The sequence below is a fragment of the Pelobates fuscus genome, chromosome 2, assembly GCF_036172605.1.
Source record: "Pelobates fuscus isolate aPelFus1 chromosome 2, aPelFus1.pri, whole genome shotgun sequence".
Classification (NCBI taxonomy): Eukaryota; Metazoa; Chordata; class Amphibia; order Anura; family Pelobatidae; genus Pelobates; species Pelobates fuscus.
In genome coordinates, this window is record NC_086318.1 from 257,944,801 (window position 1) to 257,965,448 (window position 20,648).

A 20,648-nucleotide genomic window follows, 5' to 3' on the forward strand; every position below is an offset into this window, starting at 1 on the left:
TCATTTCGGAATCATTATCTATTTGCAAATTTTATCCATGTGGATTTACACTTTATATATATTTTTTCTTTATATGTTTCACCTGTGAGAAACCTCTGTTTTCCATATTAATATTAGGTAATAAATATTTTTTTTCACTGCATACTCTATCATTTTGTTTTTTGGTTTATAAAAGTAATATGTTCATAAAAACATTACCTTTCATTTTGCATGCCAATATCTAGAGCTTTAATCTAGAACTCACTAGGTGCCCTGAACAACGTAATGACTGAGCTCAGTCAGTGTATGAAAGCTTTTCTGACTAGACATTATCGGTGCTCTTTGGTCATGTGACTTGAGGACAAAAATTCACTTGATCACCTACCTCAGTATTATCAATTGTACTCAAGATGTTTCTCCCTTAAAAAGGTTAGTTTTCAATGACCTAGGTAATGTGAGAGTGAAGCTAGAATCTGATTCCCTTTAGGAATTTGTAAAGCATAATATAAGGAATTAGTTGGCAAGATTTTTCTATAGACCAACACATTTTCAGGGAGAAAAAGAGACTGAGCAAAGCAAGGAATTGTAGAGGCTAGGATTTCCAGGACCATTCACATTTAGTATTAAGATGCATTTATGAGGTTTCGAAGACATTGTTTTTGTGAATCTGCAAGTAAATTGGATGTTGTATATACTGCAGCCTTAAGGTCAACTGTAACAAAGGCCACCTGAATCTAATGTGACACGACACTAATGATAACATACTTTGAAAACACTATATCCTTTGTTAAACTGTTAAATTGTGGTAGCTTACATACATCTTGGACATTAAGGGTATGTTCTGCCCTGCAGTTGGTCACCTCATGTGTCAAAGCAGCAGTTCTGGATGCCCAGTTCTTTAAATACTGTTAATATTTAGTCCAAATACATATTTATAAGGAACATTGTTTTTCTATTCACATTGAAGGAGGTGTGACTTGAGGCCATGAGGAAGCTAATCTGGAATGTGCATCATACTGGTTGTCACTGATATCTGCTGGTGGTCCATGTTCATATAAAGGGGAACCTGTGGATGGTGAGGGAACATCATGTGGAAGTGATGTGTAAGGAGCTGTAGAATTTCTGGGATACTGCGATCCAAATCTGTTTGACGTTCCTCCAGACTGGGACGCTGGTGCAATGCTACTATTATTCACAGACCATAGGGAGGGATACTGGCTGTAATGTAAATGTTTAAAATTAACACAAACACATCAACATGTACAATCCAAAAAGGTTATATCTATAGACTAAATGTACAGTGTTGGGGTGCCACAAATTGGCATACTAGAGTAGAAAATTTAAATTGCATTTGTTATAAAAAAAAAAAAGTGTTCCTTACTGCAGAAATAAATATATATTTATATCAACAGTTACTTGATTAATATGGCTTTTCGAGAGCCATATTTATTAAATAGCATACATACAGCGGTGTATTTAGCGCGAGGCTGACAAGGCATTTGCCTTTTGCGACACTTTCAGGGGTGCCAAAAAGAAAAGCCCCCCAAACTCCCTGGCAAATGCCTTGCCAGCCTCCTGTTCTGGGGGCCCAAGTGCTGGCCGACTGGTGTTAGTGAATGTGTGTCTGTTAGTGAGTGTGTGTGTGTGTGTGTGTCAGTGAGTGTGTGTGTCTGTTAGTGAGTGCTAGTGTGTCTGTTAGTGAGTGTTAGTGTGTGTCTGTTAGTGAGAATGTGTGTGTGTATGTTTGTGCCTGTTAGTGAGTGTGTTAGTGTGTGTCTGTTAGTGAGGGGGGGGGGGTGTGTGCGCCTGTTAGTGAGTGTGTTAATGTTCATCTGTTCGTGAGTGTTAGTGTGTGTGTGTGTGTGTGTGTAAGTGAGTGTTATTGTGTGTCTGTTAGTGAGAGTGAGTCTGTCAATGAGAGTGTATGTGTGTTTGTCAGTGAGAGTGCATATGTTTTTGTCAGTGAGAGTGTGTACCTGTTTGTCAGTGAGTATGTATGTGTGTCTGTCAGTGTTTGTATCTGCCACTATGTGTGTCTGTCAGTGTATGTATGCGTGTTTCAGCGTGTGTCAGTGTGTGTATGCATGTCTGTCAGTGTGTGTATGAGTGTCTGTCACTGAGAGTGTTTGTGTCTGTCAGTGAATGTGTATGTCTGTCAGTGAGTGTATGTCAGCTAGTGTATGTGTGTCTGTCGGTCAATGTGTGTGTGTCTTATACTGAGTGCACATATGTCTGTCAGTGACTGTTGTATATGTTTTTGGCAGTGTGTGTCTGTCAGTGAGTGTGTCCCAGTGTATGTGTGTCTGACATTGAGTGAGTGTGTATGCATTTCTGTCAGTGAGTGTGCATGTGTGCCTTGTCAATGAGTGTGTATGTGTCTGTTGGTGAATGTGTGTCTGTCGATGAATGTGTGTGTGTAACTGTGAATGAGTGGGTGTGTATTTCTGTGAATGTGTATGTTTCAATGAAAGTGTGTTGGTTAAACAGTGTGTGTGACAATGACTGTGTATCTGTAATTGAGTGTATGTCAGTGTATGTATCAGTGAGGGTGTGTGTCTGTCAGGAAGAGATATTTGGAGGGGGGTGCCTGGGTTTTGTCATGCCTAGAGCAGCACAAAACCAGAATACACCACTGCATACATACACATATAAAAAGTGTTTATTTTGGAACACCAATAGTCTTATATGCATTGTGTAATATGTGTAATAAAAGCAATTTAATCTTACTGCTAAATATGTTTTAGCAAAAGATGCAAGAGACTAATGCTAAGTTAGACCAAATATAGCTAAAACATTTTTGGAATTGAATAACAATATCACCCCAGTTTCAAAATATATAATTTTACAGAAACACTCTGTTGGGAGAATGTGCCTGTGGTTCACATTTGTCAAAAGTAATTCACTTTCTTTAGATGCTTATATCTAAAGTGGGGAAGGATGTATTGATCCAGAAAACATGTGGTACAGAGCTCCTGGCAAAAGCAGACAATTGGACCTACCGAAAATGGTAAAGTGACTCAGATTTTTAGCTTTTTAGCCTCAGTCAAAAGGTTGAGAAACAGGGGCCTTGCATCTCTAAATATTGATTCATTGAAAATTGTTTATACCAATCAAACATGTACATTTTCAGTAAGCAATAACAGAGCTCTGGATCCATTTTTATTTTAATTTATGCATTTACATTCACAGGAAAAATAAAGAATTCTATGGGTTTATATATCAGGACATAATAACAATCATCTGTTCATTAGCAGGTCTTAAAATGAGGTATATACAACCTTGGATGAACAACAACACGTGACATATTACACCGTGCCATGAATTATTTAACAAAAATTATTTTAATTTGTTTGGTGAGAATTTCATCATTCCTTTTTAATTTATTGTATTATATTTATTATTCGATTTCATTATATATTTATTTATATTTCTCGTTATATTTAAATGTTAGGTCATATACAGTAAAAATCCAAATATACAAAGTAACTGAGCCTTAACTCGAATAAAGGTCAAAGTTGCTAAAAAATGAAAAAAATTAACAAAAACTCCATCTGACAGAACCATCCATTCTTATAGAAGTGACAGTTTCTTGTTTTCGTTTTTGTTTTATTCCAGTAATGCATGCTCAAACATTGCCACAAAAACACAGTGCAAGCATTGAACACTTGAACACTTCAATTGTGTCATAGGCGCAAATGCACTCGCACATATGATACCAAAATGGTGAGTTTACAATCCATGCCCATATGTCATGTAAATATAATAATAACAATAACAAAGTATTTAACCAGGAAAGGTACATTCAGATTACTCTGGTTTCCAAGTACATCCTGGGGATGTTACCTTAGCCCAACATCCAGGTGTTGTTACTATCACCCAATTTAATGGGACTCATTTTATCTACCTTGGAAGGATGAAGGGCTGAGTCAACCCTGCCAGGATTTGAACCTGCGACCCAAGGATTAGAACAGATTCTGCTGATGCATTAGCCCACAGAACTATTTTACCGGCCTAGATATAAACATTTTCTTATTTTTTTTTTTTTATTTTTTTTTTTTATAAAAATCCTACCACGTAAAATAAAAACAATCTGTAGCTTTTACCTAGCTATTGGGTTCTGTAAAAAATCTCAAAAGTGACAATTCTGCTTTAAAACAAATCACCACAATGTCAGTCCAGTCAACTTCAATTATGGCATAAATTAGATCATTTCGAGGCAATGATTGTAATTCTCGGATATTTAAAATGGCATGGATATGGCTTCTGTTGCTAATTACGGAGAATGTATATCTAAAACTTTTAGGAATTCAACTTACCTGCAGTTGTTTGGGCTATTTGAATTGTGACTCATTGGCAGCATTGAAGCATGAGCAGGCAATTGAAGGTTAGACCAGTTTTCAAGAGACTGAAGCATTGGAAGACAGCCAGAAGAATTATCTGCTATTGGTGCTACAAAAAAATACAAAAAAAACGGTGTAATTAAGAAATGCATAAAATCATTTCTTAGACAAACATGCAATATTTCCAAACACAGCATACAAAATATTTCTCAATGATTGAGGTCCAATTTGAAGCTCTGTTAGATGTCATCATTAGGAGGTTTTGGTTTGACTCCTTATGAAACCTAATTTTTTTGTATTGAAGGTATAGTTTAATAGTATTTGCTCAATTCCAAGTCTACTGGCAATATTTATCAAAGTGTTATGTTCTGAAAAGTGGGGCAAAGATATAAAAGGAGATGATATATTGCAACATGACTGATAGTTTCACTGGTTTCCATTGACTTGCCACACTTCAGTTCTTTGCACTCCCCCTACTGAAAACAAAACAACATGCGTCTCATAATAAATAACTAGGATTTATTACACCATGGAGGTTTTACACTGATTGGAAGTCACAAAATAAATTATTTCGCTTTTTTCGAGTCAAAACCTAAGCACTACTAGATTGTGGCATAGATGTGTAAATGTGACCTAAATAATTCATGTCACTGTGTTATCTTAAATGTATTTCTAAAGTATGAACCAAGATAGTAACTTGAGTTCTAAATCCAGCAATTATTAATAAATTAACAGATAGAGATATATACACACATGCAAGCTAAGACAATAACCTTTAACCCAAAGCAAATGTTTTGAATCTTGAAAAACCTATTTGTACTGCTGTTGATTTGAGTGTAGCCATAAATTCCATTTATCTTGCACTCACTTGAAGTATTGTTCTTGTGAGAGTATGGGTTAGGATATGGAACTGGACGATGATTCCGAAGAGGTGAATATCGATCACAATTATGAGAAGAGGAAAGCGATATGGGTGGCACAAACTGAGGATGAGGATTAGATGATGAACATAGTGATCCAGTCCCAGGAATCAGCCAGTTACCTACTAGCAAAAAAAGTGTTACAAGAAGTGTTATAGAAATTTTACAAACATAGATAACATGTTCTCAAATGAGTAATACTAGTTTTCATATAAACCAGGGATGCACTGAGGCAGGTGTCTGAGATGCATCACACTCAGGTGCCCCCGGATTACAGAAACCACCAACAGAAAAGTCTCAGGTTTAACAAAGGTTCAGTTGGATCCAAAATATTGTCAGATCACCAATGCAAAAGCACTCTGAGTTCCCAACAAATATAAGTTTAATAAACAACCCAGTAAATGATCTCAAAGTACATAGCCAAACTGGAAGCATAGATGACTTGGAGATTTTTTCCATGAATGTTAAATTCACTGTGATAGATATCCGCAGACAAATTAACAATTGTTGGGAATTCATTCATTGATCTGGGTATTACAGCTGAGATCCCTGTCACAGCTAGATGTATCGTTTGCATATACATACATTGCATTCCATTAAAGTACTTTTTTAAATGTTGTCATTTATTAAATAGTGTTTTTAGTTGTATTGCTTGGAAATGTTACTTACATTGAGAGTAACCAGAATGTTGACCATACAATCCATCATCCAATATGTCTTTGTGATCACTTCTGTTAAAGAAAAAAATAACTGATCAAATAAAAAATACATTCACATTTTGCTCAATGTTATGATTAATTTGAACATCATTTGACTTATGGCAATATGTTTTTAATTTATTTTTTCAGTTTAAGATTTTTATTGTAGCATAGGTTGTACTATTCAAAAACATCTGATAATGCCACTTTTAAATTCAATGTATAAACATTAAAATGACTTTAGACAAATAAGTAAAAAAAAATATATAGTTGCTATCTCATTAAAGGAACGTCAGCTAGAGGTTGAACATTTTTTAAGTGAAAGCTTGTACGGGTCTGCTGTGCATACGCTTTTTTACGGGGGAAATGTAAGTATGTCGGGAGCCAGGCATTTATTCTCAGAGAAGCTGCCAATTCAGCAAGTGTAAGTTCTACCATAAATGTGGTGTGAGTAATACAAAATAAAGAAAAATAAGAAAAACCAGATAAGAACAATTGCAAAGGTAAAAATCCTTGTTTCAGTAAATCATCATGTCAGGCAACAAATTTCGGTCTTGATATTTGTGTAGTCACAGTCTTTTGTGAAAGGTGGTTTACGTAGTTACTGATGTTGATGCTCTCTGGTCTGGCACATGGTTTGATCTTGGGAAGAATGGCTTGGTTTTGCGTATATCACAGAGCTTAGTGGGTATCAGTTTCAGTTGTTGAGCAGGGTTGGTTCGTGTTTTGCTTAGCTTTGTGTATCTTTCAGCATCTACGTTTTTGTCACTTCAGATGCAGAGTCGGAGGTGCCATCTTAACAAACCTCTGCTGCGGGCCGACTCTGAGCAGTTCTACGATATCTTTTGATACCAGAACCATTTAGCTCCGATGAAGTTTTCTTTGACGTCCCATGGTACTTCATTACACTACAAGTAATATAGGGATAATTTTCTGTGCTTTTGTTGAGGGAGTTGCCTATAAAGTCAGAGTCTCCAGGGACCTCTGATAATAAGGGTCTGCTTATGTTTGTGACTTGCCCGCCCATCAGTTTTTTCCATTTTAATGTGGAAAAATGTTTCTGTTCTAGTTTTATCCATGGAGATATATTGCCAAAATTCTTTATGGCTGTCCAATTGCAGACATGAAGCTAAATGAGAAGTCTTTGCAAGACACGTGCTCTGGGCAATTGCCTTCCTCTTGAGTTTAGCTCCACTGAGCTAAACAAACCAAAATGTAACATAACTAGTTGTCTTATTGACAGCCAGGGGGCTGTAATAATGTTAATTTATAAAAGTGTAAATTTTTATTGAAATCTGCACTTTTTGTCACACTGGACCCGTGCTTTAGGGGTCCAGTGTGCCCCTTTCAGAAATGTGACTAGGAAGAATTGCATTGCACAGCTGCCTTACACAAACTTTTACTGGTAACAAAAAAGTTTAAAACAAGTTATGCAAAGCTCAATTTCCCACAGCTCAGAGCAATGCTATTGTTAGGATTGCTGGTCTATGACTGGTAAGTGATGGTACTCTCACTGGGTACAATTGTAAAAGATGTGGAACCTCAGCACTAGGCAGCATTATTCTTGACTTCTTTGTTTGTCAGAGAACTGAAGATGAGCATCTACCAGAGGACCCACTATGCCCAACAAGTGTGCAATAGCTCATTCAAGTTACAAAAATAACTTGAATGAGAGAAAATACGGTTAGTTGGAGACATGTAAATGAAGATTACGTTGCAAGAACATACACAATTAGCCATTTTAATTTTATATATTACATTTAAAAGCATCATAGCAAATATAAAATAAAATCTTACCTTTCTTTCGCATCAAGGAATGCCTTTGCAAATGGATTATGCTTAATTTTAAGAGCTGTTATCTGAAACCGAAAAATATGTGCGTCAGATGACAAAGATAGCATCAACTTTTGAGAAGTATATACATTTTTCCTTTCAATGAAAATTACAGAAAAAAAAAATAATTGGAGATAATTAGCTATAGTGTTTCCTGTGAACTGCATTTTTCAAATCTTATATAGTCATGTACATGAATAAAATTTTTAAAATATTTTCCTGCACAGTATGCTTGTTCTACCATCGAGTTGAAATATACTGTAAAATAGCATGTACTGATAACATAGTTCTCTATTTAATATTTTGAGACAAGATTTTTCAAATTATGGCAATGTGTTAGAAACGCTTTTCAAATTATTTATTTACAGAAAACACCATTAAAGCCTATGGGAATGTTTATAGATAAATCAATCAACTGAAAAGCTTATCCAAACACATTAGAATTGAGATCATAGCTTGGAAAATTATCTATCAAAAAAAAGTTTTAAAGAAAAGTTAACTTTGTATTTTGTAGTTTAACCCCTTAAGGACACATGACATGTGTGACATGTCATGATTCCTTTTTATTCCAGAAGTTTGGTCCTTAAGGGGTTAAAATAGCACAAACACAACCAAGAATTATTTTTGTTTTGTGTTTCTTAATCAGCTATTTTAAGCTAAAAGTTGGTTAGTTTGTTAATTAGCAATGTACCAAAATTGTGTGTGTGTAATAGATATATTATGTACATAGAAGAGGAACAAATACATTTGTCGAAGCAGTTAAAATTCTATTTCTAATTGATATAATTTACCTCTTCATTCTGGTAAGCTGTAACTGCTATGAATTGCGTCTCAGGAAAGGAATGGCTGCTGATTGCTCTTTCAGATCCACCAACTTTTACTATATGAATCCTCGGTTCATATTTGTGCAAAGAGTTTAGCATTATCTGGAAAAAAAAAGAAAACATTTCACAATAGTGCAGACCTCATGTGTGTTATGTTAATGGATAAGCAAAGCACTATTTGTAATTTATATTTCCACTCATTTAAGCCAGCATTACACATCATATGGAAGGGGCCTGGTCCTTTTTTTCCCTATTATGTATTTCTTATCATGGTTAAAAAGCTTTGAGCTAGAATCACTGCTCGCACGTTTACAAATCTGAAGCAATTCAGATATGGAAATGTGAAAAAAAAATTTGCAGTCAGTTGCCCAAAGGGTATTGTAAACCCTGTGTCGGTCACTGAATTTACACTGCCTATAGAAAATATTGGCTATAGATATATCCCATCTAATACGAGTTGTATGAATTTGTACAGTTCTGGTGCATTATGCCTTACCAAGTGATTTTCAGGTATATTAGTGTTTGTCAGAACTTGAGAAGCCTTATTGCCCTGAATTATGAAATTCACCATTTATTAAACAAACCTTTTATTGATTAATAGGTTATACTATGCAAATGGAATTTGAGAATTATCCAGAATTTTGAGAAATTAGCCAGTTTATTCACTCAAGTGCAAATTGTTAGGAATTCTATGGGAATTCAAAATGTTAGGTAACAATAACCAAACTGGAAACGTCTCCAGATAATCTATTTTGACCTAAAAGTTTTAAATTAATTTAAATTCACTCTGTTTTTCCATTAACTCATACTTTTGTGAATAACCCTGTTAGATAGAGGGTTCTGTAAGAATCATGGCCAGTTCGTTTATGTGAAGTGGTCATATTGCCTGGAGCCTGAATGGCAGCATTTCACTATGAAGAGTTCCAGACTGGATAATGTGAATTCTGTGCATGCTGGCGAAGACAGCCAACAGAGGCATGCTGCGCCCCACATGCTGCCCATGTCTTCCCTTTAGCCCATCCTTCCCCTACATACCTCTTCTGCAACTAGGACGAGTGACAGCAATGGAGGAAGATCAAGCTGAGGGAGAGCTTGCCCTCAGAGCAGAGGTAAGTTTAGGCTTTGGTTTTATGTATTTTTGTATTTAACTTTGACCAGGGAAGACAGTACAGGAAAAAAACAGTATTTCTTAAATTAATATTAAAACACTGTCTTATGGTTAGAGTAACTATTTAATACCAGCACTTTCATAACGAACTTCTTAAAACCCAACAAATGAAGTTTATCATGGCCAAAACAGGTATTATTTGGGGGGGGGGGGGAGAATAAGCTAAAAGCTTAATAATGAGCACTCGCCATAGAAGCCAAAAAAAATGTCTCTAAACGCTTTGCCCCAAAATAGTTCCTGTTTTGCCTTAATAAATCTACCCTTATGTATTTAAGCACAATCTCTTATGTATTAAAGCATGATCAGATATCACATTTCCCTTCTCCTGCAACCACTAAAGAAATTAAGCTCACAAAAATGCATTGATTATTATAATAAGCTATAAGAAAATCAAAAGTGATTACATAAATAAAAGAACAAATAATTTATTGTACACATAAAATAAACTGATGTTTTGCCTGGATGACTTACCTGGCCTCCCCCATTCATTTTGTTGGTTAGTTTGACTTTACTAAATGACACAGGATCTTTCATCCAATGAGCTCCAAAGTTGGGCGAGTCTGGATGGATGTAAACACAGCTGGGAGCCTGAGGCTCGGGTTTTCCACCAGGAACCCATTCTCCATTTACATATTTCCATCTGTGGTTGTCAGCTGCCACAAAGTCCAGCAAAAACGTGTACATGGCATTAGGATCCAGACCAGATACGCTCACCTTCAACACAGGAAACATTCGTCTGAAAACATACATAAAAACATTCACATTTTGGGATTCTTCCTCACATAGAGAACGCAGGCCCTACTATAACTTCACAGTAATTAAATATGTTAACATGCATTTAAATAAGACATTTTTTGGCTATTTAGATATATATATATACAAACACACACATACACACACTTAATTTGTTATCAAATTTGTGTATTCCTCCACCCTGAGGCGTACCTTAGGCCAGGGAGGGGAAAATTTGGATTCCTGTGGTCAAGTGGGAGAACCACATTTCATTCTGGCCAATGCCAGGGTATGTATTAGCGCATTGGCATGGTAAACATGGCAATGCTCTGATACAGTAGAAGGAGAAAAACAAAGTTCTCCCTCAGCATATATCTTTGATCTTCCCACCAGCCGTGAAGGTTCCCAAAGCATAATCTATGGCAAAGCATATGGTCCTGATCAAACAATATTAAAGGAAAAACATTGGTTAGAGTAAATCTACCTTACTTTGCCCCCCTCTCAAACCTAAAAAATAAATAAAGCATAAAAGTTTCAGTGTACAAGCCAAGTTCTCTTTCCAGCCCGATCCATTCACATATCTTTCCCTATCTGCTAGGGGAAATCATGTGCAGCACGGAGGATGGACGTAACACCATTGGATACCTGTTGCCTGCATGCGAATGACAGATGCTAAACATTCACTGAACTGTTGCAAGTTGTGGGTAATTCTCAATCCTGAGCTGCCACATCCAGGGCTGGCTCAAGATATTGTGCTGCCTGGGCCAAAGAATCAAGTGCTGCCCCGCTACCACCCCACCACCACAGTCATCTATGCACACAGGCAAGCCTATCGACGCATCCACAGACAGAAACACACACACTCAGAGACACATACTCAGACACCCCACCCCTTTCATGTCTCTCTCCCACCTTCCTTCCGTATCTCCCTTCCACCCATGTCTAACTTCCCCTTCCTTAAATGTTTCTCTTTGCCCCTTCCTTCCATGTCTCACTCCCCACTCTCCATCTTCTTGCCATGTGAATGTCCCCCCTTCCATCCATGTGACTCTCCCCCTTCCATCCATATGACTCCCTTTTCTATCCATGTCTCTCTTCTTCCATGTTTCTCTTTCACCCTTTCTTTCATGTCTCTCTTCCGCCATTCCTTCCAATTCTCTCTTCCACCAATCCTTCCAAGTCTCTCTTCCACCATTCATTCCAAGTCTCTCTTCCACCATTCCTTCCAAGGTGCTCTTTCCACCATTCCTTCCAATTTTTTCTTTCTCCTTTTCATTTCAAGTCTCTCTTCCACCATTCCATTCAAGTCTCTCTTCTACCACGCCTTCAAAGTCTGCCTTTAAAAATAGTTTAAAATAACAATCCAGAGGCAGCGAGGTCTGCCACACCATCACTCTTTAATAAAGCCCTATAGTATATATATACAGTTATACAGTTTATATTTCTCTAATTCATAAACTATAGATATATCACTTGCAACCCTAAATATGTTTGTGTATATTTATATATATATATATATATATATATATATATATATATATATATATATATATATATATCTTGTTTTTTCTGTAGTAGTTATTAGTGCACCCAGTTTTGACTGAACCGTGAACTGTGTAACTCAATTTTACTGCAACTGTAGTATGTGTAATTGATGGAGTGATCATTTTGACACTACTTGAAGCTAGGTTGCCTCATCCCCACCCATTTTCCTGGGTTCATACTTCCTAATATTGACCCGATGTAATACCTTTTGATAAGCTTTTCAGATGATTTTTTCAAAATATATATATTAAATTATAACAAAAACTTACTATTAAAAAATATAAAATTGGGAACTGGGGTCATTGATAGGTATGCACACTCTATGCATTATTGAAAATTCACATACTCTTGAAAAGAAAGAAAAGAAACAACACAAATGATGATTTGATAAATAGGTAAAGGGACACAGTAGGCACCCAGACCATTGAAGTGGCCTGGGTGCACTGTCCCTTTTGCACTTAGTGCTGTAATATAAATGTTGCAGCACTAAAGACCTCCTATTCCAGTTTCTAAGTTCCATAGAAACTGCAATGTTTACCTTGCAGCTCTAAGTCTGCCTCCAGTGGTTGTCTACCAGACAGCCACTAGAGGGCTTTCTGAATTGAAACGGATCTTTGGTCCAGTATCTGGCGTCAGATTTATTCCCCATAGAAAAGCATTGTTTCCATTGCGGGGAGAGACGGAGTGGAGTATCGACCCAGCAACGAGGGACATCGGCGCTGGGATAAGGTTTTTAACCCTTTATTTACCGAGAGAGGGGGCACAATGGAGAGGGGAGGTAGGGAAAGCGATAGTGCCTGGAATACAGATTTTAAATCCTGGCACTACAGACTACAGTATCCATTTAAAGGAAAACTCCAGTGCCAGGAAAACAATCCATTTTTCTGGCACTAGAGGTACCCTCTCCCTCCCCCCCCCAATCCCCGGTTACTGAAGGGGTGAAAACACCTTCAGTCACTTACCTGAGGCAGCGACGCTGTCTCCTCCTCCTTCTGTCTCCGTCGGCCGGTGGGCGAGACTGATCCCGCCCACCGGCCGAGGAGACCTAATGCGCATGCGCGGCAATGCCGGGCATGCGCATTAGCGCTCCCCATAGGAAAGCACTGAAAACTATTTTCAATGCTTTCCTATGAGGAAATGAGCGACGCTGGAGGTCCTCACACAGCGTGAGGACATCCAGCGACGCTCTAGCACAGATAATCTGTGCTATGAAGGAGGAAGTGACCTCTAGTGGCTGTCTAGTAGACAGCCACTAGAGGTGGAGTTAACCCTGCAAGGTAATTATTGCAGTTTATAAAAAACTGCAATAATTACACTTGCAGGGTTAAGAGTAGTGGGATTTGGCACCCAGACCACTCCAATGAGCAGAAGTGGTCTGGGTGCCTGGAGTGTCCCTTTAACAGAAGAAAACAGTGCTTGCTTCACATTTTTGAAGGTTTTAGATCTTTGAATTAAAATTTAGATAACATTTTTTTCTTTTGGTTTTTAAACGAAGCGGTAACTTACTTTAGCTCCCATATCAAGTCCAAGTTCTGATAGCAGCTTGATTGTCCTCAACAAAGGGATTTCTCGTGGTCAGGCACACAGAGGACTTACAGTGGCACGAAGAGGAGGCCATTGATTGCCTGTTGCCAGAATGCATGTGTATTGACCCCAGACACCAGTTATGCACAGAATTAATATTAGCGGAACTCTCAGTACAAGTTGGCTAACAAGCCTCTGGTAGTAAAGTTCTCCATCTCTGTATATCCTTCATTTCAAACAGACACCAATATCCCTATCCCATTTGTCCCAAAGTGAAGCTTTTATTTTGGTTTTGGTTTAGAAACTGAAATGCGTTAAATCCACCTATTATCCCACCTGGGCGGTATATTTGAGAAATTAGTTAAATCTGATGTTTTTATCACTATTTTCTCCCACTAAAATGTTGTTTAATAGACAAATAAAGCAATCGACAAAATAAACAAACATGCATCAGCTACACATTGGGTTTATTCATGAAATAGCACATTTTAGTGAATTGAACTCTAAACTGCAAAATGTAGTTAAAATAGAATGTATGACATTCAAAATCTCAATGTAAAAATGTAAGCTTTTTAAGTCACTACAATTCTGTGTTTAGTGAACATGCCCCATTGTTAAACAGATTACAAACTCACTTTAAACTCACCAGTTTGGAGCCTTTGATATTCCTGTCACATTCACTGGATGCTGAATGACAATTGGAAATTAGCACACAGTCACTTAGATAAGAGTTCACAATACTCTGGGTGCTGATAGTAAGACTATGTACCGCTTTTGCCCATTAGAGGGCATCACTGACTATAGCTGTAAAAGTCCTAATTAGTGAGAAGGCAATAGTGGGAAGATCCCGAGGTAACAATAATAAATGAAATTGGATGTATATTTTGGAGAGTGGAGAACTAGTAAGAACTCAGATTACGCAAATAGCTACTTAAAATACGATGTTTTAAGAAGGTTAGCACCACTCTAAAAGAAAAAAAAAACGCTATAGGTACTAAGATGAAAAATAATATATATATTAAAAATATGTGTATATAAGTCTAATGTGCAAAAAAAAAAAAAAAAGGTAAGCTAAAGAGAATGATATTACAAATGGATAGTTAAGATAAGTAATGAGCCACAAAATAATGTTACAAATGGATAGATAAGGGCAATAATGGTACTCTGTAAAAGTACACACATTGCACACACTGGGTGACTATTATTACTGCTTGCTACAGTGAGAGCCATTCTGTAAAGCCTATTGGACATGTACCAGCCAGCGTTACTTATTCTGTGGGTGGGATATCCCGTTCTGTGTCTCGCCATCAAGAGACAAATAAAGTGATTTAAAAGGAGGTGTTAGAAAGGAAATGAACTATCCTCCCCCTTTATTTCCTTTGAGCTCAATGACTTCCTTTGTCTTTAATTTGAGGTCTAACAACTCTTCTGCTTTAAAGTACTTTGAACAGCTTTTGCTGCTGAAGCAATAAGGTTTCCTTAAATACACTGGACTTTAATACACATTTATAATGTCTTCAGTCCTCTCCCAATGCCACATTCATTTTATCCTCATACTAAACACATTTTTTAAAAAAAACAGGGGTATTTTTATTTTATTTATTTTATTTTTTATTTTGCTTTTTAGAAAATAATATAGAAGCAAATCCATTTATAAAAGGGTTGCTTATTTCATAATCTTTTAGTCGTTTGTGTCCATTCTGGGGTTCAAATATACTTGTTAAATAGATACAATATCCAGTATTTATGTCTGGTAATTGTCTTTAAATGTTCTGGTGATGAAAGAGTTAACATGAAAAGTAAGGGTTAATAACTAAAGTGAGTACTCAAAGTGAATTTCAAATTTCAGGCCAGTGTAGTGAAGATGAAAGCATAGTTAGAATTTGTCCAGTTTGGTTACCTTGACCATAAATTTGAAATTCACTTTGAATCCGTTTTCACTATGAACTCTCACTTTAGTAAATAAACCAGATATTCGCTGATTTCATGCTGTTTTTTTGTTCCAGCTAGCTTAACTATTATTTTGATGCCTGTATTCAAAATCAGTAGCCTAGTATCTATTTAAGGCATATGTTAATAAAAAGTGGGATTTTTTTGTTTGTTTGTTTTGTTTTGTGTAAGGAGAAGGGGAGGGGGGTTGAAGAGATGCAATTTATTATATTCCATGTCATATCCAAAAAAAAAGGACATTTCATAGAGTTAAAGTCCTAAAATTGTTTATGCCATTATCTTGTCAAAGCAATGATTGCTTTGTCATCCAACGAACTTACAATGTAATAATCATATATTTGTTCTTTTATGTGATGGATCACTAGGTAAATCAACATATAATGGGTTAAAATATCATTAAATGTGGTAATCTTTCTATGTCCCCTGTCTCGTTTACAAATTACATTAGGAAAGTACAGCTTGTGAATAATTTGCAGAATTTAAAGTGTCTTGGAATCCAACAGCAGAAATTCTCCATAAAATAACATTAGAACCAGTTTTCTCCTGTTTCTGTTTAAGCAATTTAACTAATCAAACAAAAGTGAATCTATGCTATTAATATAGATTTACACTAGTGAGGGTAAACATACTCATTAAAAGCAACGATAATTAAACTCTCCTGCAAGCACACTACAAAACGCATATTGGGAGGCCAGGACCACATAGAGTGACTGGCCAAGGTTTACTGACAGGGCAGTGCAATGAGAGGTTATGTTAACCCTGCAGCAGACTCATTCTATGTAGATAGAAATATTGTAAATGGAGATGTTTCTCTATTAACTTGCATTATAAATCATTGAAGAGAGAAATTACAACAATGGGGGGAGGGGGGGTGTTTATTTGGACACAATAGTAGTGTGAGTGGGTATTGTTTATTATATTATTATATATATTTTTCTGTTTCTATTTACCGTATATTGTGTTATAAAAGACTGTATGTCAATCAATAACAAAACGTTGGTTTTGGTACCTCCAGATGACAATTTTAAATGGTTATATTGCTGCCAGTTTCAATGTGCTTTAGGTTTACAGTGTGGTTATAATGCATTATGGGACATAGAATAGTTTGAGGAAACAATTTATTTGATACTATGTGACTATATGCTCATTTATCTGAGACTAATGTTGGATTTCACAACAAAGGACAGCGCTATTTGACACTGCGAATAATGTATGTAACACAAATTGTATTCATGAAAACAATCTTATGTTATTTAATAATGTATGATGTGGTATAACTTAAGGGAAGCTAACGTGTATTATTTTTCGCAGAACTCGTTTGTCTGAGATTAATGGGAGTCACACATTTGGTATCCCAACATTTGCTCCTATTGTCCCTTTGTGTGGAGTTGAAATAACAGGTAAATCATTAATCACATCGGTGAATCAATTTTCCAAACCAAGACTCAGGGATGTGGGAATTGTAGTTAATTTTTTTTTTAGAGATTTTCCAAAGGAAATGTTTTGACCTACAGGTTTCAATCCAGTGTTCAATTCACAATTCAATGATTAAACATTTATGTTTATACAGCTATTATTTTAAAGTTATGATTATAAGCAGCCCTTTATTAACTAGCCAGTCAACAATATACATTTAAATACACTGTCTTCTCTCAGCTATAAAAGAAAATGGCAAGTGTTATATATTTACTAAAGTGAGAATTCAAATTGAATTTCAAGTGTGAGGCCAGAGTAGCCGAAATGGAAGATTAGATGACAGATTTTTGTTTTACAGTTCGGCAACTTTGCCTTACATTTGAAATTCACCTTCAATTCGCACTTTATTTAGCATCTCTCTCAGTTATTCGAATTCCGTAACAGAAAATGTAACAGGCCACGTGAAAAAAATGGCTGATGGGAAAAAAAAGGCAACAACTATTCTATAAAACTATTTAGAATATGTAAAAAAAAAAAAAAAAAAAAAAACACACTCACACACACGCAAATGAGATCATCCAAATAATGTAATAAAAATATTCTACCCAACAATACTTTTGTTTTCGTATATATCTACTCTCTATTGTAAACTGGGGCAAAAAATCTTATTTTATCTTTGTTAAAACTAATAAGTACTTTTTGGTGCCTGGTTACTATAACAAATGCCCTTTGCCTTAACAAGTAATATACATTTAAAATTAATACGTGTGTTGAAGGCATATTAATCAATTCATTATTTTTCCCCTCGTTTTGAATTCATGAGTAAAATCCAAATGATTTTCCAAAGCTGATTATTTAGTGAATTATGGGCTTAGTTAGGTCAATTTCCAATGTTTTACTTATACTGTATTAATAACGTATTCTGCATGCATTCGATACATACTTGCTGTTACATGCAACTAAATTATATGTGGTATATTCACACACTTTCTATGTGATGGCATTATTAATAATATCATTCATTCACCTATATTATATCCTTACCTGCCATTCTTGGTGACAATCATTTCATTGGTGAGTTCCTTGAACCTCATCCACAGTTCCTTGTCCTCCAGTGTGACTTTGAGCTCCCTCTCAGTAGGATCCCCCTTTTCCATTCCACCCTGGAGCTCGTTTTCCACGGCGCTGAGTAGATGATCCACTCGGCACTGCAAATTCTTCCCACAGTTTTCTGCAGCGCTTATACTCATTTTTTGTTTTATAAACTTTTTTTTTAAATATTAAAGACAAACAAGTAGCTAATCCAAGCAGGATATTCCTGACAGATGCTATCTATGTGACCTCCAGGAGTTCATCAAATTCTACAATATCCTCTTAATTCAAGCAGCAAAACTTGAAAAGTCCAACATTCCATTAAATAGTCATGGACAAGGTGTGCAGACCTTACTGTTTGGGAAAGGATGGAAGCCATTGGTCAATTTTTTCTTTGATGTCTGTCAGTAAAGCTTCTGATTGGAGCACCTTAAACACTAAAGAGTTAATTGCAAGTCAAGGGTACCTTATGCAAATCTCCAAATGTTTACACCTATATCAAAGCCCGCAGCGGTGGTGAGGAAATGGGTTGTCTGCCCCTAAAAGTGTCTTCAATTAACTGACATCCACAACAGATTCACACCTGGGGACATTTTAATCTTAATTCTTTTTTTTATCTACTATTCTACATCACACGTCCAGTGACTGTACTATGACACTGTTAAAACATAGTAATGCAAAAAACAAAACTGAAAATCACTATAAGCTCAACCTGGAACGCACTTTAGATCCCTTTACTCAAAGTCTTTCCTCAAACCCTTCAAATACATTAGTCACACGAAAGAGAAATAGTCAATAGTAAATATATTTCTTTCGTTTGACTGTTAAAACATAACTGGTTTATTTATTTTGTTTCTGCAAAAGTATAAAATACAATGTAACATGCAGTCTATATATGTAAAAGGTACGTATCAATATTATCATAGTATTTATCAATATAATATCTATCAATATTATCATAGTACTTATCAATATAATATGTATCAATATTATCATATATAATATGTATCAATATTATCATAGTATTTATCAATATAATATGTATCAATATTATCATATATAATATGTATCAATATTATCATAGTATTTATCAATATAATATGTATCAATATTATTATAGTATTTATCAATATAATATGTATTAATATTATTATAGTATTTATCAATATAATATCTATCAATATTATTATAGTATTTATCAAAATAATATGTATTAATATTATTATAGTATTTATCAATATAATATGTATCAATATTATTATAGTATTTATCAATATAATATGTATTAATATTATTATAGTATTTATCAATATAATATCTATCAATATTATTATAGTATTTATCAATATAATATGTATTAATATTATTATAGTATTTATCAATATAATATGTATCAATATTATTATAGTATTTATCAATATAATATGTATTAATATTATCATAGTATTTATCAATATAATATCTATCAATATTATCATAGTATTTATCAATATAATATCTATCAATATTATTATAGTATTTATCAATATAATATCTATCAATATTATCATAGTATTTATGAATATAATATCTATCAATATTATCATATATAATATGTATCAATATTATCATAGTATTTATCAATATAATATGTACCAATATTATTATAGTATTTATCAATATAATATGTATCTATATTATCACAGTATTTGTCAATATAATATGTACCAATATTATTATAGTATTTATCAATATAATATGTATTAATATTATCATAGTATTTATCAATTTAATATGTATCAATTTTATTATACTATTTAATAATATAATATGTATCAAAATTATCATAGTATTTATCAATATAATATGAATCAATATTGTTATAGTATTTGTCAATATAATATGTATCAATATTATCATAGTATTTATCAATATAATATCTATCAATATTATTAATATAATATGTATCAATATTATCATAGTATTTATCAATATAATATGTATCAATATTGTTATAGTATTTGTCAATATAATATGTATTAATATTTAAAACGACAGCTACCTAGAAAAATGACACTAGATAGATAGTTTGAAACTTGTAATGATCATAAGTGGATAGATGTAAACACATTAAAGTCTTGCAGTTGTCAAATAATGAATCGATTACAAGTAACTAAAACAGGTCATTTATGAAAGAAACTATTTGAAATATATATGCCTTCCTGATGAAAACCCATGTATTGGGGCTGAAACGTCGATATTTTTTAATGTCATAAACTAAAAGTTATATTTTAATATATTATTATTATATAATAGATTATTTTATATTTCTATCTTCATATCTAGTTCTTTTATTTTAACATCTATTCTAATTGATTCTCTCTCTCTCAAGATAAAGGTTTTGAATAATATTTTTTTTCACGTAAATATGCATTAAAGAAAAAAACACCCAGCATAATTAACTGTACACTAACCCTTACATTGCACTAAACACATGGATGTAAAGTGAAGAACAACTGAAAGGTGGACCTATTCAAAATAAAGTCCCTTACTCACCTTCCCAGTGATACATGAGTGTTTATTATGGAAGAGCCTTCACATCACATGTCATACTACAGAAACTCTGTCTTAGGAACTTGCTTGGGACG

The 20,648-nt window shown here is 34.7% G+C and overlaps 1 protein-coding gene across 1 annotated transcript; it reads right to left on the bottom strand.

Moving 5' to 3' along the window:
- Window positions 1-219: 219 nt before the first annotated feature.
- On the bottom strand, window positions 220-18,179 carry LOC134585763 (T-box transcription factor T-like). The gene is made up of 8 exons (XM_063441225.1): window positions 17,974-18,179; window positions 10,234-10,498; window positions 8,562-8,696; window positions 7,735-7,796; window positions 5,909-5,970; window positions 5,188-5,364; window positions 4,296-4,428; window positions 220-1,197 (listed from the first exon to the last, which is right to left on the bottom strand). The coding sequence occupies exons 1-8, from the start codon at window positions 18,177-18,179 to the stop codon at window positions 936-938; spliced, it is 1,302 nt and encodes a 433-aa protein (XP_063297295.1). The 3' UTR covers window positions 220-935.
- Between the last annotated feature and the right edge of the window lie 2,469 nt (window positions 18,180-20,648).

Excerpts from the sequence above, each read along its gene's own strand:
- LOC134585763 (XM_063441225.1), bottom strand. The coding sequence starts at position 18,179 with ATGAGTATAAGCGCTGCAGAAAACTGTGGGAAGAATTTGCAGTGCCGA. Across the intron at positions 10,499-17,973 it reads ATTGTCACCAAGAATGGCAG|ACGAATGTTTCCTGTGTTGA; the intron begins GTAAGGATATAA and ends GTATGTTTTCAG. Across the intron at positions 7,797-8,561 it reads CAGCTTACCAGAATGAAGAG|ATAACAGCTCTTAAAATTAA; the intron begins GTAAATTATATC and ends TTTCGGTTTCAG.